Source organism: Aspergillus piperis, assembly GCF_003184755.1.
Source record: "Aspergillus piperis CBS 112811 unplaced genomic scaffold BO85scaffold_22, whole genome shotgun sequence".
NCBI lineage: Eukaryota > Fungi > Ascomycota > Eurotiomycetes > Eurotiales > Aspergillaceae > Aspergillus > Aspergillus piperis.
In genome coordinates, this window is record NW_020291612.1 from 407,119 (window position 1) to 433,895 (window position 26,777).

Genomic DNA, 26,777 nt, shown 5'->3' on the forward strand with positions numbered 1-26,777 from the left:
CCTGAACATCGGTCATATCCGATCGCTAACCTCCATGAGTTACTGGACAAAGTAGACTCTGAATGGCACAATAGATACGGAATGAGCCTGTCGCATAAGCTGTAATGTCTCCAGAAGAAGCTCGGGCAGGGTGTGTCGGTAAGTAGGTAACCATTGTGAGACCGGTAGGGTAAGGCTGAGCTAGCACTGCAATATCCCTACTCATGCTACCCTTACCGATCGCTGATGCAGGTGACGCTTGTGGCGATTCGTCAGGGGCTGCTGTGTAACATGAAAACAAAGCAACCCAATTTAATTACTGTAAGCCACTACATATTACCTGGAGGCGTACCTGGGTTAGATAAACTGTTTAACCCCTCCGATGCGATCTTACTATGTCTTTGTTTCTCATTAAAGATGGCCCTTATTCACGATGCTAAATTATTTCAAGATAGCCGCGAACATTCTGTTCCGGTTCCTCAAAGCAGTCTACGATCTTATTTCATTCGGTGTCTACATTGTCCAACTCTCCATTCGTGACTTGATATCGACTGTGCGTTATAAATGGCCACCCTCATTACCAGAAGATTTGAACTTATTTGCAGTTAAATAGGTCACGAATCCCTTCCTTCCCAATCGTCCAGTCGGGGATGTTATACCCCGTGGGTACCCAGGCCATGGAGGGGTTTGGCCAGAGTACACGGCCCCTAAGCGAGGAGAAGATTCCCGCTCGCCTTGTCCAGGGTAATCATCAATCCCCATATCTTTCACATACTAGCTGACCCTAATCTTTGCATAGACTTAACGCTTTAGCTAATCATGGTATGTCAGCCTTCTTTGCTGATTTAACCAGTCTTTACTGAGTAATGGCGGCAAGGGATCCTGCCAAATAATGGAAAACGTATTACCTACGCACAATTATCGCATGCAATCCAACATGCATACAACCTTGCACCAACTCTAGCAAGTCAGCTTACCTCTGCAGCTAAGCAGCTGGACCAAGGTCGAGGCTGGATTGATCTCCACGATCTCAACGCCTTGAACGTACGTATACATGAGAATATCGCCTTGCATGCCTTGTTATTCTCACTGCCAATATATTTTCGACGGGCTTCTTCTAACGCAGGTACTAATATATTGGAATTCAGGTTGTCCAACATGATGCCTCATTTACCCGTCCCGATATCGCATTCTGCCCGGACCAAAGCATCCCGCACACCGACCTGATTAATAGATTACTCGACCACGCATCGGATGAGAAGCATCTCTCACTGACCGACTTTTCCTACTACTCTGGTCTTCGCCGTGCGGAGTGCAAACGGAGTAATGGCCAGTACACACTATCGGGGAGTTTCATCCACAAGATGATCGGTACTAGCGCCGCTTTCCATGGTACATACGGCTATGCTAATTGAACCTTGCAGGATCCGGAACCAGCGCCCTCATGTATTCAATCTTCGGTGGGGATATCGAAGCGCTGCGGGCGTGGCTTGTGGACGAGCGTTTCCCAGATGGCTGGGAGCCGAAGAATAGGGAGGCTCTTGGCCATACAATTGCCGTAGGTTCAATCTTGCTTGACATTTTTTTTTCGCCCGGTAATTCTGACATGGCTTATAGCAAGCATTGACTACCTCTCTTGCCGTTGAGTTTAGTATTGATGAGAAGCAAGCCTTGCGGGAAGGAGATGTCTTTTACCACGAGTGAAACAGGTGTACAGCTGGCTAACAGATTACTCTCCCCTTATCTCCTTATTCATTTCTCTTTTGCGTTCCTGAGTATCGATCAGGGAAGATTGTATAACCATCTGCAAATGAGCGAGTTCTCAAAATATCAAACTACACACTCAAAGGAATGTGTTATTGTATATCACTCAGAAGAGGACTAGTATGGCGTCCACCATACAGGGTGGTAGACATGGACAAGTTCACCTCCCGCGCAACTGCCAGTATATCCTTTAGATAAACAGCACCATGCACTGATGTGCACACTACAAACGAAATTAAAGTCCTGGACTATGCCCTACATGGACAATGTTCGTCACGACAGCTTCGCACTACGCCCGACCTTACCGTGACGAGCATTCACCGGCTTCAAAACTTTATACCAGTTATCCTCAACCACCAGATGACTCTTCCCCTTCTGTGCCTCCTCCCACTCCCGCTCTACGCGACGGAATCGCTCCATTTCCTCGCGCAACCAAGCCGCACACGGTTCCACTACGGCCTTGACCTCCTGAAACGGCATCAGATGGCCCAAGCCAGGTAATGTAACCTCCTTGACTCTCCCCTCAGGCAAACCCCCACTCCCACCAACCCCAGTTCCACACCGCTTGATCGCAAGGCGCATCTCATCGAGATTCAAATAGGTCGATCCGCCCACGACCCAGAGGCAGGAGGGGCGGAGAGTGGGTAGGCGGAAGAAGGTACTGCGAGGTTCGGGACGGTAGAGGGGGATGAAGGCAGCCACGGGATCCAAATCGGCATGGGAGTCGCGGGGGATCTCAATCACCCCAGTGGTCGGGTTGCGGGCGCTGAAATTCTGTCGAATTTGGCCAAGGAGGTCATGATGCTTGGTGGTGGTTAGAGTGACAGGAGTAGTGTTGTTGTTGTCGGTGGTGGATGTGCCAAACTTCGCCTTCACCGCCTCCACGTCCGGGTACAGCCGCGTCGGTAAATCCCGGAAGCCGTGCTCCGCCATCCGTTCTACACATCGAGGATCCCATCCGTGCATAAACTTGCGGTTGGATTGCACGGCTGCCTCGCGGCTGGGCCATACATCCGAGCGGCGGAGAGTGTAGTTCGCTGCCCCCGGAGGGTCGGTGCCGAACCCCATAGCTGGTGGGCTCAGCTGAATGACAGGGTCCACGAGGAGGATGGTTGTGAATAAGCGCGGGTGGAGAAAGGCCAGGTTCGTGCTGAAAGGGATGGTCAGTGCTCGCTGCTACTGGTATATCTGGGGTCCGTAAAGTCTATGCTGGCACGCACATGATGTTGCCGCCCATGCTGTGGCCAATTCCTACGAGTGGACGGGGCATCTGCTCGCGGAAGTGGTTGATCATCAGGAACAAGTCCCGCGCATGATCCATCCAGGAGCCTGCGTGTGGAAAAGAGATGATTGGTCTTAGAATTGGCATCATCTGGAAGACAAGATGGCTGCTTGGGGGGTGTTACATACAGTCCATGCTGAGTTTATCCTCATTCAAGACCCCACTGGTGTTCATACTGGCGCAGTCGGCCACCCAGATGCTGCGAATATGGAAACCGGTGGCTTGGTTTAGCAGCTCATCCCAGAGTGGCTCATATAATTCCTACATTTCCCAATTGGTATAATTAGACATGTGTGCCCCTGACAAATAGGAGCCAGTAAGACCGTGTTACCTTGGGAAGTGCAGCGCCGTGAGCAGCGATGATAGTGATGGCATCGGCGGGAACGGGTTCGGCCTGGTTCTTGGGAGTATACTGCTTGACATGGAGTTTCAGTATGTCTTCCTGGTGAACAGTACTCCCGGGATATTCTCGGATATGGCAGCCGGGAACGGCATGCTCCGTGACGTTGAACTTTTCGCTCGACATCATTAGGCGTGGCTTGTGGGGAAGGGGAGAAAAGGAGTTTGCTGGGTTTGAGCGCAGTAAACTACATGCGACTGTCCTATATACCCTATCAGGAACAAACGACCAGCTGTCAGCACTTGTCCTGAAAGGGCAATCCCCGTGGGGCTGAATGCAGGCATCCCTCAGTTAGCGTATGAGCTAACTGGATAGATTATACACTACTTTTGTCGGGTATAATGATCTGGACACGGGTAAGCCTGCCAACTACTGCCTTCGTCCTGGGACCCAGGCTCAGTGCTTGGAGACAGACCGATGCATCATGCCCTTCGCTGAATTGTACACCCACAACTTGTGCCCGACTGGATATCCAGCTGAACCTGGAATGGTTGATGCAGCTGGTCTAAGTCGTGCATATACGCGATGTGGATGGTAAGACTCGATGAAAGGAGCTATCAATGGTAAAACGGTTGCGTTGGCTCTGACTTGATAACTTCGTTGCAGTGCTTGAGACAAAGACAAGGCATTAATTACTGGAGAAGTAGGTACCATACGATCTAAGAACCGGGGGTATTACATGTGCAGCGATTTACGATACGAAAATTGTGCGAATAAGACATTCTTGTTCAATATTTTGAAAGGTTACATACTAAACCACCATTGAATGTAGCGATGAAGTTCCCTTCCGAGTGTCAAGCTACCCAACCCGCCTTATAAGGCCCGCCCCCTCCCGGAACTGCTAATGCTAGTCCATGAGCTCAAAATTCTGACCTGGCATTCTGGTAAAGCAATGCGCCACAATGAAGACAACGCTTAGAAGTAAATTAGCTGGAAATAACCGAAGGAAATACTGAAGACCTCGTGATGAATGTTGACAGTTTCAACTCCAAGGCGCGAATCAAGAGCTGTTGGAGTCATCTTCACATCCTGCCTCCCTTAAGTAAACAAGTGAGATAACATTAAAACGGGGGTGAAAAAATAAAGATAAAAAAATAAGAAAAATAAAAAAAAAATAAAAAGACTCAACAGACCACTGCCACAGGACTGGTTTAGAAAGCAGCATGTCCCAGTGGCTGAGCAAACGCTAATCTACATCCTCAACATAGACAACCGCTTTATGAAGGATACCCTTATAAAAGGGACCTTTGTGATCTCCACAACGATACATGGCGGGAAATTCTAAGAAGAGAATTTGGCGGCCATCAAAACAATGTTCCTTCTCAGCCCCTCCATAATCCTCGGCCAATTCTATCTCCACCGAAGGGTGATGAAAGGCATGGCCCAAAGTATCGAGAGTCTTGAACTCCAGACGCTCAAGGTTGCATGAAATTTTCACCGAAAGTTCAGCGGCTGACCTGAAGACCTTCTGCATGTCAAGGAAGGCTCTATCCAGATCACATTTTTCCGTACTTCTGAGGAGCGATTTCACTAGCTCTTGGCCCAAGATTTCCTCGCATATTTTGTCAGCCACGGAGTCTCGATGAGCAATCATGTCATATCCGAGCTTATGATCTGGGTGGGAGAAACGAGTAGTCCATAAGCGCCAAAGCTGGGCAGCCGCTGGGTCAGCTACCGGGAAGGTCAGCTATCAGTGGCAGAGCACAAGATGTCAAATGGGGAAACTGATTTCTTACAAAGAGGCACCCCACTCTTGGTTTTCATGTGGGACGCTCCTCTGAGGTTATGCTTCCAACTCCGAATCTCTTACCCTACGGCATCTGTGTCCCCAAGCTTAAGGCGTACTTCACAGTTTGCTCTTGAGGCAGCATTCAAGTTTTGTTGGTGAGGTATAGTGACAATGCGCGCAGCAGTTAGATTTGCCATACTCCCCCCCCCCTAATCGCCAGAAAGACCCGTCGAATCATAGCATCGAAGCCATTGAGTCATACCAGCTATATCCTACCGTAGTATCATAATTTTTGGGTGGACACTGAAACGTGAATCTATACAGCATACCATCGAGAACACTAAGGCATGTACTCCCGTAGCTTCCCGGTCGGAAATACTGCGTAGCTTGACCACAGTGTGGCACTACTATTCCTCCCATTTCCAAGCACCGCGAGCCATTAATTGTGCCATGTTCAGCACAGTATCTCCTATACACAAATGTCAAGATGTCTCGACTGACTCTTCCAAAAAGCCTCCAATCTGTACCTCATGAGATGCCAAACCCCCACCTATCAAAGTGGGGGTATCCATTTCTGGACAGAAAGGCCACATATAAGGCCAAATACTCGGTCAGTAAAGCTAGCTAGATATCAGTAGGTGGACTAGCTAGTGTCAGCAGACACATTTTTGAAGTCGCTCAGCTCTCAGTCCCTTCTTCTACACTCCAGGAATAAGCAAGCCATCAGTAGGTGTACCCACGATGGATACGGCTCCTTTCTATGGCAAGGTCTAACACGATTGCAGTGTCTCCCACCCACGCCGACGAGATTTCAGCTCTCCTCCATGCTTACGGCAAAGCTCTGAAAAGCCGAAATGTGGACGAAGCAGTCGCTCTTTACACGGAAGACGGGGTCATCATGCCGCCGCACTTCTCGGCCAGTACAGGCACTGAGGCTCTACGCGACTCATACACACGCATTTTTGCAACCATCCAGCTCGTTATCACCTTTCAGAATGAGGAGATCGTTGTTATGTCTCCGGAGTGGGCTTTTGCCAGGACGACGGCTGAGGGAACGAAAACGATACTTGCCACTCAGGAGTCTGAGCCACATGCGAATCAGGAATTGTTCATCTTGAGGAGGGAGCATGGGAAGTGGTTGATTGCTAGATACGCTTTTTCTAGCATGAAGTCGTTGGTGCAGAATGGAATTCGACGGAGTTAGAATTTTGGGTTAGCTGTTGATGTGTCGGAAATGGATGGTGATACTTTTGATGGGTTTGTAAATTATCGGTTTGCAACAAAACAAAGAGGAAAGAAAGGAAACACCCGGTTACAAGAGAGAGCCGTTCCTTATGATTGTCAGTCAGTACTTCTATGTCACTTTAGGACAGGCATAGAAGAAAGACGCTGCGGGGGATATCCAATCCTCTGTATAAATCATATCACCTGCTCTTTCCTTTCTAATAATCCAGACATATTGCTTGGGGCAGCAATGATAGTCTGACCTTTTGATTTTTTAGCCGGTTTGGTGTCTTTCGAGTATGATCCATCTTCCCTTTACCTCCTTTCTGAGTACAAGTAGAACAGTGTCTCTACCTGGCTCGTGTCTCTACCTGGCTCGCTTGTGTCTAATTTAAGGCTTCGTACGTAGTTGTTTGGTTTTAAAACTACTACTACCATCTGATACATTTCATAGCACAGTCAGTCACATCATAGTGCTGCTTTAGTAACATCGCCACTATGATCCGACCGCGATCGAATATATCACATAGCAGTAGCTAAGGAAGGGTCAGCAGGACCTCAACGCGACAACCTATATTGCATTACCTACTTGGAAACCGACAGCAGTAATTGAGAATATTGAACCTGTATCTTGAATGTCTCACGGATATTCAGCTTTGTAGTTATAACTAGTGAGGTAGGTGAACAACATGACTAGATACTGCCAATATGCTTTAGGTTGAGCAGCTGGAATATAATATCAAAACAGGGAGGTTCTTTCATAGCAACCCCCGATGGTCTAGTTGGTTATGGCGTTCGGCTGTAATGGGTATTATTGTAACCGAAAAATCACCAGTTCGATTCTGGTTCGGGGGATTCTATTTTTTACTTTCAATTTTTTCTTTCTCGCTCAACTGTCCCCAAAGAAGCTATTTTACCCGCATCTGCCCTCAAAACTAATAACTACTTCGAAAATGACAACGACTCCAAGCATTGCCTGACCACCACGGGTATCTCCCAGATCAGACTTTGCCATGCTTGTCTCTTCTTCAACCCCAACATAATAGCAGTCACCAACACTCCCACTGAAGTGACACAGCCTGCAAAGTTAAACAGTCCCCGTTTAACTCTCGGCTGCACTATACTTTGGATGTGCTTCCGAAAAGCTGCTGGGTTATTGGTGTTCGGGAAGGGCTCATCGGGGGTATCTTTACCCAGAAACTGTAGCCCACAATGTTAATTGACACACTCTACCAAATCATTGACTTATCACTCAAGGCTGGCCTTACCTCACACAAAGGACCCCATCCATCTTCCACATCCCACTCCAAGAGCCTCTCCTTCGGCACAAGCCCTCGAATCATCAACCCATGTTCCTGATACACCCTTTTCCCATGTTTCATCAGCCCCTCCTTGGTTGTCCGCCCACGAAACATGGCAGGATATCCGATCGTGAAGTACAACCTCCAAAGCCAGTACGCATCCGCCGTAAAAATGCGCAGAAACCAGGCCATCCACTGGTTTTCACCCTCTGCGACCAAGGTGTTCATAGCACTGCGATGCCAGGCATCCACATCCCGCCGCGTATTCAAAATCACTTTAGCCTCTGGATACGCCTGGATCATCTCCACGCTGAACATGGCGGCTGCTGTGTCCACCACTGCATCGCAATGCCCCAGCAGGCAATCGAACTCGTCGCGAGTGATTGGGGCGTCGCCTGGCCCTTGCACGCCCGAATACTTCCGCTCTGCTAGCTGCGCCCAGCCCTGGGCATATGGCGGGTCGTCGAAGACAATGTCCCAGCCGTGGTAGGTTTTGAAGCCCAGTTGAGTGAGCGCCCGGCTGAGACTCTCTGTTCCGGATCGTGGTAGGCCTACGCAGATTACTTGCAGTGGTTTGGTGCGGATGCGTGGTTGGGGCTGGGGGAAGCCATAAACAGCGCCGCGCAAGGTTTCCATGGTCGGTAAGTTTTGGGATTAGTAACAAGATATGACTGACACCAAGAAGATGGAGTGTAAGGCTCTATGGGGGGGTGGGAACCGAGTTTCTTTATACTTGTCTCTGCTACCATCCCCCTAGAGTATCTCGCTCTGTGGGGAATACCAGACCACCAATTGGCCACTTATCCATGTTCTGGCTGCCTAAAGATTATGAGGGCTTACGACACAGTGTGTATTTGGTTGGTGAGTATTCACAGCCCGAGGGAATAAAGGGGCGCAGGGGCCTTCTTTGTCGGGTTGGGCAAATGAAGCTTGAAATGCGGCTGAACGAAAGGCTAGACGGATCAACCAATGATCTTTTGGCGTGTTACAAAGTGCCCACTTGTAGTCCCCACGGACTCATGATTCCTTTGTCCGTATTGCAGCCCCTAAGCATAACGCATTGATTGGGATCTCCGTGCTGCCGTCTCATTTTCAGCTACCAATCTCACCACTAGGCACCAAATTTATTACAGAGCCGTAATTCACGCGACTGGATATCGAAGTGAGAATAGCCTGATGATGATGGGGGTGAGGCTAGGACTTCCAGACTTACTCAGACTTACTCGGATCATGGAAGGATTTTAGTACTCTCTCTCTGTCTCCGTAGAGTTGCCTGTCATAGGAAGACAACCAACTAAATGGGGCTAGCGTATGTACACATCACTGGGCTTGTAATTAACTGTATTGAGTTGTATCTAATCAAAGACAATAGCAGCCTTGACAACTGACTTTCGCCTCATCGCATCAAGGCACATCTCCCACTCATCCAGTTTAAATGTCTTGTTGACAATTCCAGACACATTAATTCTTCCACGATCTGTATATGCGGATATTCATTAGCTACTGATTCCCTGTACCCCGCACTTCACAAAACTCACCAAGATAATCGATGGCAGCTGGAAATTTGTACGTCTGACTGAAAGAACCCAGGACATGGATCTCCTCCTTGAAGATCTTATTCGGTGACAGCGAGATGCGGCTCTCATCATTGTAAACCCCATACACTACCAACTTTCCACCTTTGGTGACAAAGTGTATCGCGTTCTCCAGAACCCTTTCACTACCCGTCGCCTCCACAACGATATCAAAGCCGTACGGATATTCCCTTCGTAGCTGCTCCAACCTAGCAGCCGCGGCGTCTTCTTCCCTTGGCAGATCGACAAATTCATCCGCAGCATCAAGCGACTTGGCTAGCTCCATCTTCAACCCGCCCGGTGCAGCAATAACAGTTCGACAGCCACCATTTTGGCGAAGCAGCTGAGCTAGCATTAATCCTGTCGGACCGGCGCCAAACAGAAGAACACTGGACCCCATTTGTGGGGATATCTTATCCAGCCCGTGTGCCGCACAGGCTGCAGGCTCCAATAAGGTGGCATCGGCGTCTGACAGGTTCTGGATCTTGAATACGCGATGCGCAGGGTAGGCGGCGTATTCGGCAAATCCGCCATCGACCATCACGCCGTGGGCGATAAAGTTCTCACAGAAGAGCTCTTTGCCCCGGCGGCAATAGTGACAGTGTCCGCATAGTTCCGAGTTGTCGGCTACCACGCGATCCCCTACTGTAAAGTCGACGACTTCGCTGCCGAATGCTGCGACGATGCCGACGGTTTCATGACCGGGTACTAGGGGGAACTTTGCTGATCAGTCCAGTATATTGGTTAGTGGTAGGAGTGTCCTTACCTGGGCTCCAAATTCACCCTCGTGGATGTGCAGGTCGGTACCGCATACACCGCAGGCCTTGACTTTGATCTGGAATAATATCAAACATTGTGTTCAGTTTGCGCAGGTTCACAAACATACGAGGATATCGTGAGCACGTATGCTAGGAAGCTTCTTTTCAACAATGCTAAATTTTCGAGCTTCACTATACTCTACATTTCCGACCGTCATGTCAAACCTCGTGCTTGTTGGCCAGTCAAGAAAATGCGACACGCACCTAGTGCCCTCATGGAGCGGGGTAGCCCGAAGGTATCCATAGAGTTCATACGAGATTGGTGGGTAATGTGGGAAGTAGGTTGAAGATCTATAGAATAATCATCGGCGCATATGTCTGCATTCGGAGGTGGCTGTTATATCTCGGCAGAGAATGTGAGCGTATGGAGGCAAGGGTAGCGAACTGTAGAAACGCATGGGCAAGATAAAGTAGGATGGCATCTTCACAACAACCCAGGGGCTCTGAACGCTTGGTAATCCAATGGTAGTGTAGTGTCATTTGTGTTCAGTGGAGGATGGATGGGCATGGGCCTTAATTCTTGGGTAGCCCCCGTCTCGGGGGCTAGCCGGTCAGTTCTTGCCCCACCCCAGCATAGCAGAAACCTCATAATCCTGCCAATGTCCCGAAGAAATATTAGTAGAAGGATGGATATCTCTACGAGTGGAACCATGATTCATGGGTTTGCTATGCACAAGGAATGTGTCAGACAAGAAAGCATACGCCGGCTGGGTGAGCAACTTGGCGACCGAAGCTGATCAGATACCATTGAGAAACGCTTAAAAGGGTAGAAAGTCAAATCCATTTAATGCTATCCTAACCAACAATAAAGAATACAAATAAGGCAAGACAACGACTACATAAAGTGAACTAGATAAATCACGGAGATGAGACCCAACAGTTGACGTCAGGTGGCAAAGCACACTATTTCATAGGCAGTATTTCATCCTTATCAACTCAAGGCCTACTATTAAGCCATCACCGCGGTCGCATTCTCCACATGCTGCGCTGATTCGATCATATCACCTTCCTTAGCCCGAATGACATGCTCAACTCGAGCCTGGTATTTCTCAGGGCGTTTGCGGGAAATTGCTTCCCTATCGAAGCAGACGAAAAGTGGTGGATTCCCACGATAGTAGTCATCCATGTCCTCCAACGTACGTCCTGCTGTCTCTGGATAAAAGACGTAAATGACAGGGACCATCGCTGCGTTCAACGCGATCCAAATCGTATAGAATCGCCATCCAAGGTTCTGTATACCAATTGGAGTGATCTCGACGACCATGAAATTGAAAATCCAGTTTGTAGCTGCTCCAAGTGCGGCGCCCTTGGTTCGCATCGTAAGGGAGTTGATCTCTGTGGGGTACACTAGAAATATCATCAGTACACAGTGAAAGCGTAAGTTGGAAGAGAAGTGAGACATACACCATGGCACGCCTTGCATGCCGATTCCAAAGAATATATAATACATGAAGAAGAAAGCAACCGAGGCAGACGCCACTTCATGTTGATGTGGGTAGCCAGGCATCTCATTATACCGAATGAGAGCTGTGATGAAGATGTAGCAGAGACACTGGCCCGTGGCACCAAATATCAATAGTGCTCGACGGCCCCATCGCTCAACATTCGGTATACCGATCATGGAGAAGCATAAATACTGAACGCTATTACATGCTGTTAGGAGCCTTGCTAACGGCTCACTCATCCCAACTGATTTAGTCAGTACTGTAGGTAGGTAGTAGGAGGTCACATTGATTCCTGAGAACTGTTGCATCGCCTGAGCTCCCATGCCGAGGATAAGCCTGCGGATGGTCTTAGTGCCTGACCGTTCATGGGCGCGTCCGCGCAGTATGTCACTGAAGCTGACGCTGTTGGCTCGTTCGTATTCGACACTGTATCGAATCTCGCTGGTTTGAAATTGGACGAAGGGGTCGTTTATAGATTTGTTCTCAAGATCTGCGATGATCTGTACAGCTGCTTCTTCTTGGCCGTGGGCAATAAGCCACCTGGGAATGTGAGCAAAATTTGTTAAAAATCACAGTATACATACCTTGGGGACTCAGGTAACCATGGAACTGTGAGAGCGAGTATGATTATGAAGATGAACTGGAATGACAGGGGAAAGCGCCAGGACACAGGGCCACTGGCGAATGAAAGCCCGTAATTGAGCCAATTGGCAAGTGAAAACCCAACAAGGACGAGTACATTCTCGAGGATGACCAATTTTCCCCGCCAATGCACATTTGATGTTTCGACCTGCCAAATGGGTGCAGTAGATGTGTTCAGACCTTCGTGGTAACATAGTTAGTGTCTATATTCCTCGAACTATCGGAGGAGAGATACCGTTTCCAATTCCCGCAATGACTCGACCTGCCATCATTTGGCCAACACTGTACGAGGAAGCTTGCAAAAGAGCACCGACTGCCATCACAGTAGTCCCAACGAGAACCGTCTTTCGGCGCCCCAACCGCTCACCAAGCCAGTATGCACAGATTGATCCGACGAAGCAGCCAACATCGTAAATCGCGGTGACTGTGCCAAGAAGACTGGTCTTAGAAGGACCTTCAAGATTGTGTAACCGCAGAAAATCTTTGGATATCACGACTCCGCTGAAAACACCCTATAACTGGATTAGCTGTGCACCACCGGAACTGTACTATAGTAACTAACCTGATCATACCCATACAGAGTCATGTCAGCACCACAGGCTAGGGTGATCCAAAAGGTTAACCACCCCCCTCGAAGACCAAAATACGGAGACTTAGAATTGAACATGATGTTTATTGTATGGTAACTCATTATCATCATACACGTGCCGGCTTGGAGGTCACAGCCGTAATATATCCTTTCATCCTTCCCAAAGTATCACCCGGCTATGCGGCAATTCGCGGCAACCAGTATGTCAGTAACGCACAGCATTGCTACTACTAATATCGTACGACGCAATTCAAACAGCTCCTTTGATGCCATACGAGCACTGAGAAATATACAGTGAAGGTTCTGTCGATCCCATAGGGCGCGGGGTAATGCGGGGGATCACGTGTAATCAGCAAGGAATGAGGATCGGGTGGATCGACATTCAGCATATGTCCCCGAGACGGGGACATATTTCTCTGGATGAGCGAATATGGATCCAGTTTATGGCCCCGATGATATTTGCAGCGCATGGCCATATGGTATCCCGATCATGGCTTCTCAATTGCCCTGTAGGCGGCCACGCACACGCAAGTCTCGCGGCCGCGGGTTGCGGACTAAGAATGGATGGTGAGTGACCCATGCCGAAGACGCGGTACACGGTTTAATATAATGAATACAGCATAACATGTCGTAAGCGACATCTGAAGTGCGATGAAGTCAAGCCAATATGTGGTCCTTGCGTTAAAAAGGACAAGACTTGTGAATATCCCGCATCAGGCCGTCGCGGTAATGACAGCTCAGCCTCCGACCGGACCATTGCTGCTGCTGTTCCGGTGACAGACCAAGATCCATCAGCATCTCCGAAACAAGCCAGCGCTCATGTATTGCATGACGACTCCACAGAAATAACATCCTCCGAACAACATGAGCCACCACGTGTGGCGTGGAGCTGCTCAGATGCAGAGACCAATCCCCCTTCGTTAGCGGTCCTGGATCACCTAACGGGGGGTGACTTGCCTACCGGTCTGAGCCCCATCGCCTTTCAGCATAACTATCTGTCTCCCTCAAACGCGTCTTTCGCCGCAGTGAGATGGTTTGGGCTCTTGGCGAGTGATGCTGCAAGGGACAGCCCGCAGCTGCCCTCTGTGAATAACTCTGGCACTCAAAACCAGTCTGTCGATCACCTGGAAATCGATGGTCTGAGCCAGCCTTATTCGCTACAATATGCAACACAGGTGCTTGATAGTACCCTTGACTCCAGCGCGAGCAATGGCCCAACATCTTACCAAGAAGGTAGCGCGGTAGAGGAGGAACTAATTTGGCAGTCACGGGAGGCAATTGAGCTCCTGCCTACCGAACATGCCTTGTTCGAACACTTTATAAATCAGGTGTGCCCTTGGGTAAGCATACTTATATTCCTGTTCCAAAAGTTAACGAGATAGCCTAATACCTCTAACAGCTCGATCTCTTCGATCCTACTAGCCAGTTTTCCACATTTGTCGCGCACTTGGCAGTAAGCCCACTCATTTCTCTCTGCTAGAATGTTATATTAGCAGACTGACAACTTGTCAAGATACATAATGCTGGACTCATGAATGCCATTCTCGCCCTCGCATTCCGGCATCTAGCACTGAATCCTCGCTTGGATCAAGAAAACATGCCGAACAAAGAAGCTGCGGCTCTACAATACTACTACCAATCACTGCACTATGTCCAACGAGCTATGCGGTTCTCCAGCTACAAGACTAGCCTAGAACTCCTTGCAACAGCACTGATCATCTCCGCCTACGAAATGCTCGACAACTCCACCAACGATTGGGAACGGCACCTTGAAGGAGTCTTCCTCATACAAAGGTCCCAGATCATCCATGGCGAGTCTGGAGGCCTACACTCCGCCGTATGGTGGGCCTGGCTCTGCCAGGACATCTGGGCTGCGTTCCGCGAGAAACGCAAAACATTGACATTTTGGGTTCCGCAGAAACCCCTCTCTGCGCTGTTACCGCACGAGCTTGCTATGCGTGCTGTTTATATTACTGCAAAGGTGATTAGTTATTGCGCAGAGACCACCACTGAGGAGAACAGACAGCGGCGAGTTGAGGACGGTAACCGGCTTCGTGCCATGCTCGAGGATTGGCGACAGCACCGAACCGTGGAGTTCTCGCCTCTGCCGCTAGGTGCAAGTGAGTATTCGTCGTACTTTCGGCCGATTTGGATTCGCCCTCCTGCTTTTGGTACGTCCAATCTCAATAGGTGTTGAGTTAACGAGGTACACTGACTGATTTGATTTCTAGGACTGGCAGTTCAGTTCTTCAGCGCGTCATGCATTCTCTTACTGGCGCATGAGCCAAGCATAGGAGGACTGGACCAATACCTCGAGCGTCAAAGTGCCATCAAGCACTACGTGGAGGATATCTGTGGGATTGCTATGACCTTAAAGGATAATGCGTCTAGCTTGATGTCGTCTCAGGCTGTCTTCATCGGTATGTAATCGGGAGACGCTACCGCCACATCGGGCACTCCCCGCCTACTGTAAAGGTAAGGCTCGCTCAGAATACCAGAAAAAGCCCTACCGCCTGCCACTTTTATATCCACTACGGCTATCATGCCTCGGATATGAGCAAGGCGGCAGGGTTTCTGCATATCCTACAAGCAAGCCTTGCCATTTCAAGTAGGCGGGGAGTGTGACATGAGCGGAGAGCGCTGAGTGTCTTTCACGTGACTGACTCATCGCAGCAGGAATCTTTACTCAGGAGAAGCGTGCTCGGGAAGATATCCTGGAGCTGCTAGAATCTTGTCGAGCAAGAACTGGCTGGCCGGTCAGATCATTGGGAGTGGAGTTACAGGAGCTTTGGGAAAGCCAGGATGCTAAAGCCGCTACTGGTGGGAAAGGTTTTATCCGGGCCGGTGCTGCCTCATAACATGGTTGATCTTTACGTACTATCCAGTCTACAGACCAAGTAATGCTCCCTTGACTCCAACTCCGAGCTGGACCCCCCATAAGCGGTGCTCATTCAGCGCAAATATCTCTCCGTTTCTGCCAAAGCAGAAGTTGGCTACCCCACCATCGATGAGAATGCGACCGAGGAGAACTCCTCCGGGCGACCAGACGTGGATACCATCACCGCAACCACTATACACATTTCCATTCAGATCGCACTTGATCCCATCGGGAATGCCATGATCGGCCATGGCGAAGAGCCGACGGTTTGTGAGGAACGGCTGTCCATGTATCGTGGACACGTCGAAGGCATAGCTACACAACCCTAATCAGTGGACATCCCAAAGACAATACAATAATGAAACTTTGCACATACATCGAAGATACCCGATGATCAAACACCGTACCATCCCCATGCAGTCGGTCCGTGTCTGTGATATAAACCGTCTTTTCATCCGGGGAGAAACAAATCCCATTCGGCATCCCAAACCCATCAGCCATAGCGCGAGTAGTCCCTTCGCGCGGACACCACCGATACACCTGACACGGTAGACACGGTTCCGGACGATATTCATGCCTATAGCCATATATAGGATCTGTAAACCAAATAGAGCCATCAGTATGTACGACCACGTCATTGACCGAGTTGAACGGCCGGCCGAAGAAATCCCCCTTGAGCAGTTCCGTTGTGTACGGTGCAGTGATGGACATCTGATACAACCCGCTGGGCTGGGTCATGGACCCCTGCCCGCAGATGAGAATGTGATCTCTGCCGTAGTTGATGCCGCCATTTCCCATAGGGATCTCGGTGGGGATTTCCTCGTAGGTGATGGGGTTGGTGTTCAGGTCAACGCGGGTGACGTAGACTTTTTGCTCGCTTTTGCTGCCATTAGGATCGACGCATCGGTTGCTGGTAATCCAGAGGTTGTTCGTCTCGGGAATGTAGATTCCGGCTTCGTGTGCAAAGGGGTAGTCGCGGTGTTCTGCTAATAGTTCGAGGGTGGGGATTGGGCCGGTGATTGCGTCGAAGTCTTTGTGGTGGGATTGGAACCCTGTTATTTCGCTGTTGGTCATGGTGAGGTATTTCGTCACGCTGATTAGATTGAGAGGACTGTATGCTATTGCGTTGGTGATCAGAGTAAGAGATATAGTCTGTGCTTAGTGAGTATAAAAAGTGGCGAAGTCAACAATGGAGGGGAAAGATGGGGAAAGAAACTGGGGAATCGGGGTAACTCCGGTCCTCGTCTCGAGGCCATCCCCGCCCCACCAGGAGTTCATCTCCCAAGAGTATAAGAACGTCGATCAACACAAGCATCCATGGTATGACAACCGCACCCGACTGAATAATTCAGTGCTCCTCGCAACGATGTCCTGGAAAGAAGAAAACCGCCACAGGCGCATTCTGCGCAATGCTCACGCCGGCGGATACGGCGTCATCGCTGTCATTGCCTACAACCTCGAACAAATTCTCGGCTACATTCGAGCAGCAGAAACAGCGCGGTCGCCTCTCATCATACAATTCTTCCCATGGGCTGTGAGGGCAACCGATGGCTTGATCGTGCGTACCGCTGCAGATGCGGTCAGTCGCGCGACCGTGCCTATCAGCATCCATCTCGACCATGCGCAGTCGGAAGAAATTATCAAGCAGGCGGCGGATATGCCATTCGACAGTATTATGGTAGACATGTCCCACCATGAGAAGGAGGTCAATCTGCGAAAGACTCGCGAACTGGTGCGATACTGCAATGAGCGCCAGAAAGTCACCGAAGCTGAGCCGGGGCGTATTGAAGGAGGTGAAGACGGGGTCATGGATACGGCAGGGCTGGAGGCCTGTATGACCACTGCAGAAGAGGTGGATGAGTTTATTGATACGGGCGTGGATGTGCTTGCTCCGGCTATTGGCAATGTCCATGGCGAATATGGTCCCCGTGGCCCGCAGTTGGATTTTGAGCGGTGAGTTTAGCAGTTACTCGTGATGATTGGAACAATCAACTTGCTGACATACTGTGCCAGGTTTGAGAAGATTCGCAGTCAGGTCAATGGGAGAGTATGTTTGGCGATTCATGGTACGAATGGGTTTCCGCCCGAGCTGATACAACGTTGCGTGGCGGCTGGAGTGGCCAAGATCAATGTGAACCGGCTTGTGTTGGATGATTACTATGATCATCTTCGAGATAACGTGGGGAAGATACCACATACCCAGCTGATTGAGGAGGGGATTCAGAAAGTGGCAGATTTGACTGCGAAGTGGATGGAGATTTGCGGGTCTGCGGGTAAGGCGTGAGACACAGTTGAATCGAAATATGATATAGTTAGATTTTTAGAGTGCATACATTAAGCTTAGCAATGATTCACCATCCCTTTTTGCGAGCATATACCTCTAGAGAGTGATGACTGGTAGCTTACAACTACTACTTTCAAGAGCTGGCTACATGTAACACATACCAGACAGTAATGGGTTTTATGAACTAGGATATAGTACCTCAGAACTGCAAGACACTATTCCTAGACCAATCTATTGCAAGTTACTAAACATCCCACCATCCGCCAACAACCCCGTGGCATTGACATATCGACTCATCTCCTCGCAAGCCAGGAACACCGCTGGACCAGCCATATCGTCCGGGTTCCCGATCCGCCCCAGCGGAATGCGCGCCTCGAGTGCAGCCTTCTTAGTAGGGTTTTTCATATCATGATCAGCCAACTGAGTCGCAATGGTACCTGGCATAAGAGCATTGCATCTGATACGATCCTTGCCAAGTGAAATAGCCATGGACTGCATCATGGAGAGCACAGCGGCTTTAGTGGGGGTATAGTGGGTCTGAAGGCCTCCACCAACCAGTGCGCTGACGGAAGAGATACCGATAATGGAGCCACCGTGGCCCTGCTTGACCATCTGCCGGGCAGCTGCTTGACAGGAGTAGAAGCAGCCTTTGATGTTGACGTCGACGCTGTGATCGAGGAGAGAGGATTCAATTCTGGATGTATTAGCTGCCAGTCTTCTTTACTTCGCTGTTGGAATCATAGTCTCACTGGAGGAATTCAGCTTGCTTGAACACACCAGCATTGGCAACGAAAATATCCAGCTTGCCCCATTGAGCGACGGCTTCCTTGACAAGGTTAATGCTGGTTTCCGGGGCGGTTACATCACCAGGAATCTCGAGGATATTGCCAGCTGCGATTCCGCTTTGTTGGATGGATTTAACTTCATCGAGTAGACTGTGCCGATGCACCTCATCTTGGGGGAGGCCAAGATGGTTGACCGCGACATTGCAGCCTTGGGTGATGTATGCCAATGCGATCGCGCGGCCGATTCCTGTGGTTCCGCCGGTGATGGCAGCTGTTTTGCCTTTGAGCAGATTGCAGGCCGGTAGAGCCATTGCAGAGAATTGTTCCCAAATGAGCCGTCCGAAGAATAATACAGTTTCTTGTGCAATATAGTGACCGGAGCACCGTTTCAAGCCATGCAATATAATCGTTGTTCCCGTCTCGAGGCAATGCATCCCCGCGCATCCCCGCCTCTCCGCGTCTCGGGGGATCCCCGACTCGAGTGATCAAGTACCAGCAGATGATCAAAACATGTTATAAAATGACTAGTAAATGCCTTATACAATGTAAAATTATTATTATTTGAAGACATTACCACTATCTTATCAATCATACTGATATCATCACGATGACCTCCTCGGACTCCAGCGAAGCACCCCAGGACAGCGCTGTCCAGACCCAGGTCAGCCTCGGTGGAAAGGTTATCGCGAGTAAGTACTCAACTAACACAGCTGTGACACATCTCTAATATGTCTCAGTAACCGGCGCCAATCGTGGAATCGGCCTCGGTATCGCGGAATGCTGTCTCACCAATGGTGCCGCCAAAGTTTACTCGATCGACATCGGCGAGACAGGGGAGGACTTCGCCGCCCTGGACAAGCGCTACCCAGGGCAACTCAGGGCCATTAGCGCAAATGTAACAGAGGAAGCCACCATCACCGCAGCTATCGACAAAATCATCGAAGAGGCTGGAGCGCTGCACGGTATGGTAGTTAACGCCGGTCGCACCCACCACAAGGCTGCTTTGGATTTCACCAAGGACGAGATCGAGACCCTTTTCAACGTGAACCTCTTCGGAGCATTTTATAGTGCTCGTGCTGCGGCGCGCGCCTTTATAAAACTGGGAATCAAGGGGTCGATTGTTTTTACGGCGTCGATGGCTTCATACCGACCGAATAAGGTTTGTTGTTACTTAATGTCTGAGTTAAGTCATGACTAACGATGTGCTAGCGTGTCCCATCCACTCCGTATGGCGCTTCCAAGGCCGGCGTCCGAAACATGACTCATACACTGGCCATGGAATGGGCTCAGTATGGCATCCGGGTAAACAGTGTTTCGCCAGGTTTGGTAAAAACTGCTATGACATATTGGGTACCACAGCAGCCCGACTGGGAGCAGCAACTCAAATATTACGGAGGATTTCCCCGGCTGGCGGAGGTGCAGGAGCTGGGGGGTGCTTATGTGTATCTGCTGAGTGATGCTGCTAGCTACACAACTTCGATTGATATTCCAGTGAATGGGGTGATTGGAAGTAAGTGTTTCATTGTCCTTTTCAGGTTTAGGTGTGATACTGACTTGAACAGTTTGTTGAAATAAATCTTCTCGGCGAGATCTTGTTCTCTAGGTTTCATGTTGTTGAGTTCGTTTACTAGGGGATCCATGTAGTGCTCTAATACAGGCTGATGTTCTCCCCATTTGTTTGTTTTCATAGACTACGGAGTGGATGAAACCGTCAAACGCTCTACCTTGCGCGCGAAACGAGGTCTTTTATTGCGGTGTCGCGTGCAACTATCCAGACATATCATAACAATGTGAAGCGCCTTTGTTTCATGTAGACAAAACAAAAGAATCTTGCAGCTTCAGTCGGATGCCCCATGTTTCAGAAGCAATCACTTATTCATTTCATTCCATTCAAAAGTCGCAAATCATGCTATTAAAACCAATAAGCTTTCACAGGAAAAGTGACATGATACCCCGTACTACTAGATCCTAGTGCGTCCTCCCCTTGACAGTACCATCAATCCCTTCCAAATCACTATACAATCGCCACTCATAATCATAACTCGGGTCATTGAACCGCGCCTTCGCATCCAGAGTAGCAATCTGAGCCATATCCTCCGCATCGAGCTCGAAGTCAGCAGCCAAATTCTCCTCGATCTGCCAATCGATCACAGTTTTTGGGATGACCGAACGGCCACTGTTGATTCCCCACGCAAGAACAACCTGCACAGGACTCTTGCCATACTTCTGACCGATTGCTTTGAGAATGGGCTGGTCAATAACCCGCATCATGTGCGCGATTTCCTTCGACCATCCTGCCTGACGGTAGAAGTCGTTCATGTTACCTAGCGGACTGAACTGAACGACGTGGATGCCCTTTTCGCGAAGCCATTCGTTGAAGCCTTTCTGCTGGAGGTAGGGATGGACTTCCATCTGGTGCACGGCGGGGACCTGCAGTTATCAGTTACGCCCAATCATCAAAACAAAAGGAAAAGAAGGTGACTTACAGTAGAAGTCTCCCTAAGCAACGTCTCGATCTCACCCTTACTAAAATTCGATACCCCAATGGCCTTCACCTTTCCCGTCTCGACCACCTTCTCCAAGGCTCTCCACGTATCCACAAACGTAGTATCCCCATGAATCATTCTCCCCTCCGCATCACGAGGGAACCGATCTTCACCCCGCTTAAACGTGCACGGATAATGCATCAACAACAGATCAACATAGGGTGTATCCAAATCCCGTAGGGAATCATCCACCGCGCGCTCGACATCATCGGGGTGAAAATCATTACACCAGAGCTTAGTGCCAAGGAAGATCTCTTCGCGCGGGACGCCACTTTTCTTGATTCCTCTGCCGACTTGCTTTTCTACGCCGTAGACACGTGCTGTGTCAATGAGCCGCATACCATGCTGCAGAACTTGGCAGACGGTGTCTTCCTGAGAGTCGGGGTCTTGGAAAGTGCCAATTCCGAGAGCGGGGATTTTGGCGCCTGTGTTGAGGGTGTATGTTGTGCGGGTTGTGGGCGGGCGAGTGGCGCTTGTTGGTTTGATGGACACGATTGGGTCCTTGAGTGTTTGGGGGCCGGTGGCGTTGGCTGCTGCAGTGGCTGTAGCCATGTTGAGTGTGTTGTAGGTAGGTGGTGCTAGGCTGTGTGATGTTGTTGCCAAGAGGCTGTGGTTTGTTCGGTTTTGTGACGGGTGAATTGAGGAGAATCGACTGGGGTAAATATATCCCTCATTGGTATGTGGTATACGGTGAGGGCGAATTTATCTGCACTGCTCGTAAGTCTATAAGCCACTGCGAGGGCGAAATATTCTAACGTAAGCAGCAAGCTGTAAGCCTGCATGACGCCGTGTCGGTGTTAGTCTGTAGTGAGATTTGGCGGCGGCTAATAGCGGCCGCCGGCTACTGTGATCTCCCATCTGATGAGATGAGTGTAACGGGTGAACATCGGGATCCAAATGTAAAGATTGATGTATGTCGTGAGATTAGATAGAGGGAAAGTCCAAGTTCATTCTAGTTATCCCTATGTGTTGATCTTTAACGACTCCTTATAACGGTCGATTTGGACAGATTGAAAAATACCTTCCAAATAACATTGAATACACTTTCAAGCTCATACAGAAAGCTATTAATATACGATAATAACATATAATTGCAGAATCCTGTAAGATGAGAAGCAATTATGCATAAACTTAAATTCCTCCAGGAACCCATTGGCAAACCAGTGAACCTACTCTACTGATAATCAAATTACCCGGTACCGCTATTAGCCGCTGCAGTGGGCGCGAGACGGAGCCATGCCAAGAATTTCATCACATCTTGTCACATTCCATTTTGACTCTCAGATCTATCTTGACTGATTTCTTGGTAGTGGTAATTGTGGGGGAGACCTCAAAGCAATGACGACATAAAATATACATAGTTACCATGACCAGTAGGGCAAGCCTAAGTTTACATAAAACAATTCAAACATGACAAGATGGATCGTAAAGTCAGGTATGTTCAACCTCCGTCAATGGAATCTCATCCGCTACCACAGTAACCTCCACCTTCTTCACAATCCCAGGCACATGTCGATCGAGAAACTCCCGGTCCCCGGCAAATATATGCGTGGAGATATTAGCCAGGATATGTTGCTCCAAATTCTCCCCGGACTCAGTCTGCTGCATATATGGCATGATCCATCGTTTCTTCCAGTCCTGCGTCATTTGACTGACATTAAGCGTCGTGCTCTGCGTACCCTCGCCATTGTCCATTTTCCTGTGTAGAGTGGGTGCTCTTTTGATGAATTTCTTGACCCAGTGGACAAGGAGCGGTCGGAGACAGGGGATTGATGCGGTGATGAGCACGACGCCCGCTTCGACGAACATCCACCGCAGAAGGGTGACGTGGTTGGTGCGTGGGTTGGTCGAGGTCATGATGGTTGGGTATTCAATGGTTTTGACTAGGGAAGCGGCCATGGCTCTGGATGGTTGGGTAATGGTTAGTTGGGACAAGAGAATACATGATTGATGTGCCACTCACACTACTCCCAAACTCAGGAGAGATACGAGAACAAGTTTGACCCTGACGTTCCAATTGAATCTCCAGAAGATGTAGATGGGGAAAGCAGCGAGCAGGAGATCACAGGCGGAGTTGAAGGCTGTAGGAGTCAATTAGAAAATATCTGTCAATGAATTCTTAGTGAAAGGAAGCATACCACCCTGGAAATAAGCATAATCGATTTGAACCTTCAGCGACATGCAATGGGTGGCTTGGCTCGGGTTGAACAATTCTTCCACATGTGTCGAACATTGAAAAAACAGCAAGAAAACACTGATGACATTGACAACCACCTGCAAGGGCACTAGGGTCCATAGAATTATGCGATGTAGTTTTCGCGCTGCCAGCAGCTCGATGAGATAGATGATAAATGCCAAACGACCGGCAGTGGCAGCCAACGTTACCACGGCCTGACTGATAGTGGAATACTTAAGAGAGCTCATCGCGTGATGTAGCTCTAACGAGCTGGCAGTCTTTCCGTACCCATAGTCTACCGCGACACTGGAGAGGGCCGCAGCAATCACAAGCAGAGCCTATGTATTTCCCTAGAAGTTAGTGACGTCGTAAGAAGACATGTTCATGCACTGACCAGTGCTAACAGAGTGACTATATCACTGATCTGAAAGTTGCCAAACTTGGCATTGCCGAATGAGCGCATGGCTACAACTATAATGGACAATGCACTCATTGTCCAGACAGCAGCCAGCAGCTCTGGGCCAAAGTTGACCGCAGAGCTTGGCTTGGGCAGCGGAGTGCCAGTGGTACTATTTCCACCGGTTCCATTGTGCGGGGACCCTCCGGCATTCATCTCCGCGGGAAGTCATAGCAGAGAAGAAAAATGGAGTTAAAATCGGCGCATCCACGCAAGGGCAACGGACGATAGAAAAGGATGATTGGGGTTTAGAGGCCACGATCATCGCACAGACCTGTTGTGGTAGCCAAGCCAGCAAGCGCTATATTCGGTGCCAGATAAGCCCCAGGGCGGAAACAAAGTTGGAGTGGGATCGCACTGGGCAGTTGTGATAGGGCAAAAGCCCGCGGAGAACCACGCGTCGTTCGGGATGTGCGATCGAGGTGCACTGCTTGGTACTGGCCGGTGCAACGAACACGCTCAGCTGGCTATTGTGTCCTGGTCCATCGGGCCCACTGTATTACTCAAAGTTGCTCAACGGCCGGGCGATCGTCGGAATCCACTTTAACTGAAACGATACCGTTGGGCCCGCGCATCCTCTGGCCCGCACCCACTAACGCAAATTAAGCATATCGGCCGGTTCTTCTTGTGTGCTCTCCACCCCCTTAATATCATCGACCCGTGGTCCTTCGACTTCCCCTCTCAGGGTTTCGGCCGTGGCTGACCGTGATTAAGGGATTATCACTGACTAGCTCTGTGTCAGGCTCACTCGACAGCGAAACATATTGGAGTTGCACTCAACTATCGCGCGGAGCTAAAAATACCTCTCGGTGTTTCTTGATCTAATGACAAGACATCTAACTCCTGTCCCGTCATATGATGCAGGATAGCATGGGTGGAGACAGAAGTGACTAACGAAAACACCATCATTAGTGCAAATGAAAAGTATGATGCTGCGAGTTCGCCTTTGAAAACCTGGGGCCTGCCAAGATTTTCCAAGCAACTGTGATCTACCTCAATACCGGCCGACTTCATCAGGAACCCATTGTACAAAGGTAATGTGGTCACTTTAGTACCTCAGCCCTATGTACATATGCTCCAAAAGGTCAAAAGGGTCTATCACCTACTGGGGCTAAGCTGGTCGAAACTGGGTCAAGTATATGTGCTAAAATTAATATTGAAAATGGTCCAATTTATACGAAGTCCTCCCCAAAGTGGGATTCTGACCTGGAGAAAACTCCAGACATTAAAGGATCTCTAAATCACCACTCAGGGCAGGGCTCATTGTCATCTCCAGGCGCGGATCCAGAGCCAGCCTTAGAGCCCGACTGAGCACCAGACTGGGGGTTCGACTGCGATCCACGGGCAGATCCAGAGGGGAACGGCGCAGAGCCAAATCCGGAGCCAGCGCCAGACTTGAAACCAGAGCCGGAGCTGGATTGAGTGGGAGCAGCACCGGACCCAGCGACCGAAGGAGCAATGGACGGCACTGAGACGGATTCCTGAGTGGCCGAGGCAGCAGCTGGGCCAGTCGCCTCATCAGTAGAAACATTACCAGCGGCTGAAGGGGTAGGGGTCGCGTGGGTAGCCACCGACGCAGTGGACGAAGCGACGGCGGTCTGAGAGCCCATGGCAGGAATGCTGATAGTGGCGATGTTCCAGACCTTGCCGCCTTCGCTGGAGGTCAGACCGGTGTATGTGGCGCCCGCGCCGGTTGCGATGGTGTCGCCGAAACTGGTGTCCGCCTCTCGCAGGGTGATGGTGGTGTTGAGATACAGCTGGTCTGCTACCGTGCCGGTGCAGTCGCTGTCGCATTCGGTGCCAGTGCCATATCTAGCGAGAGTAGCGAGAGGGTTAGTAAGATAAGTCCTGAATAGTCCATCCGTCAGAGAAGTGATCGATTTACCCAGTCATGTAGGGACCAGCAGCATAAGAGTAGCTGGACAAAGCAGCACCCGTCAAAGCATTGGTGACATTCTGGGTCCAGGTCTCGCCATCCGAAGCGAGGTTGTACTCGATACGAACATGGTCGTTGGCACTAACGGGCGAGCCAGTACCATCCAGTTGTCCAAACGAGCCAAAGATACTGGCGCGCACACACCACTGGCCCGTGGTGGCACCGCACCAGGAGTTGCTAGGCCAGCTTTCGAGCGTGGTCTGGATGAGGTCGCCAGTTCCGTTGCTCATTCCTGGCCAGAGGAATAGCTCGCCATTCTGGGTGGAGGGAGCGACTCCGGGAATGATTGTGGTGACAGCGTTGATAATGTCGGACTTGGTCGGACCCAACGAGACACTGCCTCCCCAGGAGTCCCGCTTGGCGACCTTGGTGGAACTTTGCAGAACAGCAGGCAGAACGGCACCGAGGGCGACGGAGGGAAGGATGGAAAGGGTGCTGAGGACGTGCATGGTGAGCACTTTTGTTAAGTTAGTTGGTATTCAAAGAGTGAATATAGAATTGAATGAGGATAATGAATTGAATGCTTGAGGCCACCAGTGCCGTCAGAACAAGAGAATGATAAGATGTAGTACAGAGAAGAGAATGATAGGCAGGTACCTTTCCGTATGAGGACATGGGAGAAAGCTTCCTTTATATAGAGTCCAGGCCATTATCCCGGTTCTCTCACAAGTAAGGCCTCTAATCAAATGTCGGTTTCAGGCTAAGGCCAGGGCTGAAACGCCCGCCTGGAAGATACCCGGAACCCGAGCCTATAGGAGGCAAACGCCAGTAATTCTATGCTCTCAACCTTGCCACGTTTGGGCTGTCATTTCCTGTCATTTCCGGTTAGGGGAAACTTACTGCTTCATCTAAAATATGGATGGCTTCATAGTACCTGTCGTCGGCAGCTGCACCACAGAGTTGATCGATGTATGGATTTCCCCTTTCCAACTCACTAGTAAGGGTATCCATTCTCTAAGATCAAATTG

At 49.8% G+C, this 26,777-nt stretch overlaps 15 protein-coding genes and 1 non-coding gene across 16 annotated transcripts; 6 read left to right on the top strand and 10 right to left on the bottom strand.

Moving 5' to 3' along the window:
• The first annotated feature begins 366 nt into the window (after positions 1-366).
• On the top strand, positions 367-1,872 carry BO85DRAFT_452950 (peroxidase family protein). Its single transcript, XM_025660952.1, has 7 exons — positions 367-532; positions 593-723; positions 779-801; positions 857-1,023; positions 1,128-1,350; positions 1,404-1,537; positions 1,597-1,872. Exons 1-7 carry the CDS (start codon positions 413-415, stop codon positions 1,681-1,683), a joined length of 885 nt encoding a protein of 294 aa, XP_025511699.1. The 5' UTR covers positions 367-412; the 3' UTR covers positions 1,684-1,872.
• On the bottom strand, positions 1,724-3,551 carry BO85DRAFT_429010 (alpha/beta hydrolase; the record flags this gene model as incomplete). The annotated part of the gene is made up of 4 exons (XM_025658232.1): positions 1,724-2,893; positions 2,964-3,072; positions 3,154-3,286; positions 3,357-3,551. 4 exons carry the CDS (start codon positions 3,549-3,551, stop codon positions 2,017-2,019), a joined length of 1,314 nt encoding a protein of 437 aa, XP_025511700.1. The 3' UTR covers positions 1,724-2,016.
• A 1,060-nt stretch (positions 3,552-4,611) lies between these two features.
• BO85DRAFT_491904 (uncharacterized protein) lies at positions 4,612-5,189 on the bottom strand (the record flags this gene model as incomplete). The annotated part of the gene is made up of 2 exons (XM_025663744.1): positions 4,612-5,096; positions 5,162-5,189. The coding sequence occupies 2 exons, from the start codon at positions 5,187-5,189 to the stop codon at positions 4,612-4,614; spliced, it is 513 nt and encodes a 170-aa protein (XP_025511701.1).
• A 452-nt stretch (positions 5,190-5,641) lies between these two features.
• BO85DRAFT_503902 (YybH family protein) lies at positions 5,642-6,358 on the top strand (the record flags this gene model as incomplete). Its single annotated transcript, XM_025664264.1, has 3 exons — positions 5,642-5,764; positions 5,802-5,880; positions 5,940-6,358. 3 exons carry the CDS (start codon positions 5,642-5,644, stop codon positions 6,356-6,358), a joined length of 621 nt encoding a protein of 206 aa, XP_025511702.1.
• Positions 6,359-7,145: 787 nt separating this feature from the next.
• On the top strand, positions 7,146-7,233 carry BO85DRAFT_t240. Its single transcript has one exon. It is a non-coding gene; the product is annotated as a tRNA-Tyr (tRNA).
• An 87-nt stretch (positions 7,234-7,320) lies between these two features.
• BO85DRAFT_429013 (sulfotransferase family protein) lies at positions 7,321-8,315 on the bottom strand (the record flags this gene model as incomplete). The annotated part of the gene is made up of 2 exons (XM_025658233.1): positions 7,321-7,578; positions 7,647-8,315. The coding sequence occupies 2 exons, from the start codon at positions 8,313-8,315 to the stop codon at positions 7,321-7,323; spliced, it is 927 nt and encodes a 308-aa protein (XP_025511703.1).
• A 719-nt stretch (positions 8,316-9,034) lies between these two features.
• BO85DRAFT_523429 (zinc-dependent alcohol dehydrogenase family protein) lies at positions 9,035-10,229 on the bottom strand (the record flags this gene model as incomplete). Its single annotated transcript, XM_025665348.1, has 4 exons — positions 9,035-9,156; positions 9,218-9,971; positions 10,020-10,088; positions 10,140-10,229. 4 exons carry the CDS (start codon positions 10,227-10,229, stop codon positions 9,035-9,037), a joined length of 1,035 nt encoding a protein of 344 aa, XP_025511704.1.
• Positions 10,230-11,020: 791 nt separating this feature from the next.
• Positions 11,021-12,825, bottom strand: BO85DRAFT_503903 (sugar porter family MFS transporter; the record flags this gene model as incomplete). Its single annotated transcript, XM_025664265.1, has 5 exons — positions 11,021-11,418; positions 11,476-12,056; positions 12,101-12,338; positions 12,394-12,670; positions 12,721-12,825. 5 exons carry the CDS (start codon positions 12,823-12,825, stop codon positions 11,021-11,023), a joined length of 1,599 nt encoding a protein of 532 aa, XP_025511705.1.
• A 352-nt stretch (positions 12,826-13,177) lies between these two features.
• On the top strand, positions 13,178-16,039 carry BO85DRAFT_523430 (Zn(II)2Cys6 transcription factor; the record flags this gene model as incomplete). The annotated part of the gene is made up of 7 exons (XM_025665349.1): positions 13,178-13,314; positions 13,367-14,087; positions 14,147-14,200; positions 14,261-14,918; positions 14,979-15,167; positions 15,421-15,940; positions 16,002-16,039. 6 exons carry the CDS (start codon positions 13,178-13,180, stop codon positions 15,603-15,605), a joined length of 1,944 nt encoding a protein of 647 aa, XP_025511706.1. The 3' UTR covers positions 15,606-15,940; positions 16,002-16,039.
• On the bottom strand, positions 15,520-16,775 carry BO85DRAFT_452953 (SMP-30/gluconolactonase/LRE family protein). Its single transcript, XM_025660953.1, has 2 exons — positions 16,002-16,775; positions 15,520-15,940 (listed from the first exon to the last, which is right to left on the bottom strand). Exons 1-2 carry the CDS (start codon positions 16,697-16,699, stop codon positions 15,634-15,636), a joined length of 1,005 nt encoding a protein of 334 aa, XP_025511707.1. The 5' UTR covers positions 16,700-16,775; the 3' UTR covers positions 15,520-15,633.
• A 216-nt stretch (positions 16,776-16,991) lies between these two features.
• BO85DRAFT_471762 (class II fructose-bisphosphate aldolase) lies at positions 16,992-17,909 on the top strand (the record flags this gene model as incomplete). The annotated part of the gene is made up of 2 exons (XM_025662502.1): positions 16,992-17,578; positions 17,639-17,909. 2 exons carry the CDS (start codon positions 16,992-16,994, stop codon positions 17,907-17,909), a joined length of 858 nt encoding a protein of 285 aa, XP_025511708.1.
• A 231-nt stretch (positions 17,910-18,140) lies between these two features.
• On the bottom strand, positions 18,141-19,005 carry BO85DRAFT_503919 (SDR family NAD(P)-dependent oxidoreductase; the record flags this gene model as incomplete). The annotated part of the gene is made up of 2 exons (XM_025664266.1): positions 18,141-18,603; positions 18,659-19,005. 2 exons carry the CDS (start codon positions 19,003-19,005, stop codon positions 18,141-18,143), a joined length of 810 nt encoding a protein of 269 aa, XP_025511709.1.
• Positions 19,006-19,229: 224 nt separating this feature from the next.
• Positions 19,230-20,414, top strand: BO85DRAFT_151682 (short chain alcohol dehydrogenase). Its single transcript, XM_025654151.1, has 4 exons — positions 19,230-19,383; positions 19,432-19,853; positions 19,904-20,204; positions 20,257-20,414. The coding sequence occupies exons 1-4, from the start codon at positions 19,302-19,304 to the stop codon at positions 20,262-20,264; spliced, it is 813 nt and encodes a 270-aa protein (XP_025511710.1). The 5' UTR covers positions 19,230-19,301; the 3' UTR covers positions 20,265-20,414.
• A 25-nt stretch (positions 20,415-20,439) lies between these two features.
• On the bottom strand, positions 20,440-21,902 carry BO85DRAFT_452954 (aldo/keto reductase). The gene is made up of 2 exons (XM_025660954.1): positions 21,181-21,902; positions 20,440-21,124 (listed from the first exon to the last, which is right to left on the bottom strand). The coding sequence occupies exons 1-2, from the start codon at positions 21,790-21,792 to the stop codon at positions 20,663-20,665; spliced, it is 1,074 nt and encodes a 357-aa protein (XP_025511711.1). The 5' UTR covers positions 21,793-21,902; the 3' UTR covers positions 20,440-20,662.
• Positions 21,903-22,569: 667 nt separating this feature from the next.
• On the bottom strand, positions 22,570-24,029 carry BO85DRAFT_523434 (uncharacterized protein; the record flags this gene model as incomplete). The annotated part of the gene is made up of 4 exons (XM_025665350.1): positions 22,570-23,143; positions 23,204-23,321; positions 23,379-23,754; positions 23,811-24,029. The coding sequence occupies 4 exons, from the start codon at positions 24,027-24,029 to the stop codon at positions 22,672-22,674; spliced, it is 1,185 nt and encodes a 394-aa protein (XP_025511712.1). The 3' UTR covers positions 22,570-22,671.
• A 1,085-nt stretch (positions 24,030-25,114) lies between these two features.
• BO85DRAFT_380958 (uncharacterized protein) lies at positions 25,115-26,258 on the bottom strand (the record flags this gene model as incomplete). Its single annotated transcript, XM_025656402.1, has 2 exons — positions 25,115-25,685; positions 25,759-26,258. The coding sequence occupies 2 exons, from the start codon at positions 26,256-26,258 to the stop codon at positions 25,115-25,117; spliced, it is 1,071 nt and encodes a 356-aa protein (XP_025511713.1).
• Between the last annotated feature and the right edge of the window lie 519 nt (positions 26,259-26,777).

Excerpts from the sequence above, each read along its gene's own strand:
- BO85DRAFT_151682 (XM_025654151.1), top strand. The coding sequence starts at position 19,302 with ATGACCTCCTCGGACTCCAGCGAAGCACCCCAGGACAGCGCTGTCCAG. Across the intron at positions 19,384-19,431 it reads CGGTGGAAAGGTTATCGCGA|TAACCGGCGCCAATCGTGGA; the intron begins GTAAGTACTCAA and ends AATATGTCTCAG. Across the intron at positions 19,854-19,903 it reads CTTCATACCGACCGAATAAG|CGTGTCCCATCCACTCCGTA; the intron begins GTTTGTTGTTAC and ends ACGATGTGCTAG.
- BO85DRAFT_452950 (XM_025660952.1), top strand. The coding sequence starts at position 413 with ATGCTAAATTATTTCAAGATAGCCGCGAACATTCTGTTCCGGTTCCTC. Across the intron at positions 1,024-1,127 it reads ACGATCTCAACGCCTTGAAC|GTTGTCCAACATGATGCCTC; the intron begins GTACGTATACAT and ends ATTGGAATTCAG. Across the intron at positions 1,538-1,596 it reads CTCTTGGCCATACAATTGCC|CAAGCATTGACTACCTCTCT; the intron begins GTAGGTTCAATC and ends CATGGCTTATAG.
- BO85DRAFT_452953 (XM_025660953.1), bottom strand. The coding sequence starts at position 16,699 with ATGACCAACAGCGAAATAACAGGGTTCCAATCCCACCACAAAGACTTC. Across the intron at positions 15,941-16,001 it reads GATCATCGGGTATCTTCGAT|CTATGCCTTCGACGTGTCCA; the intron begins GTATGTGCAAAG and ends AGGGTTGTGTAG.
- BO85DRAFT_452954 (XM_025660954.1), bottom strand. The coding sequence starts at position 21,792 with ATGGCTACAGCCACTGCAGCAGCCAACGCCACCGGCCCCCAAACACTC. Across the intron at positions 21,125-21,180 it reads TGCTTAGGGAGACTTCTACT|GTCCCCGCCGTGCACCAGAT; the intron begins GTAAGTCACCTT and ends TGATAACTGCAG.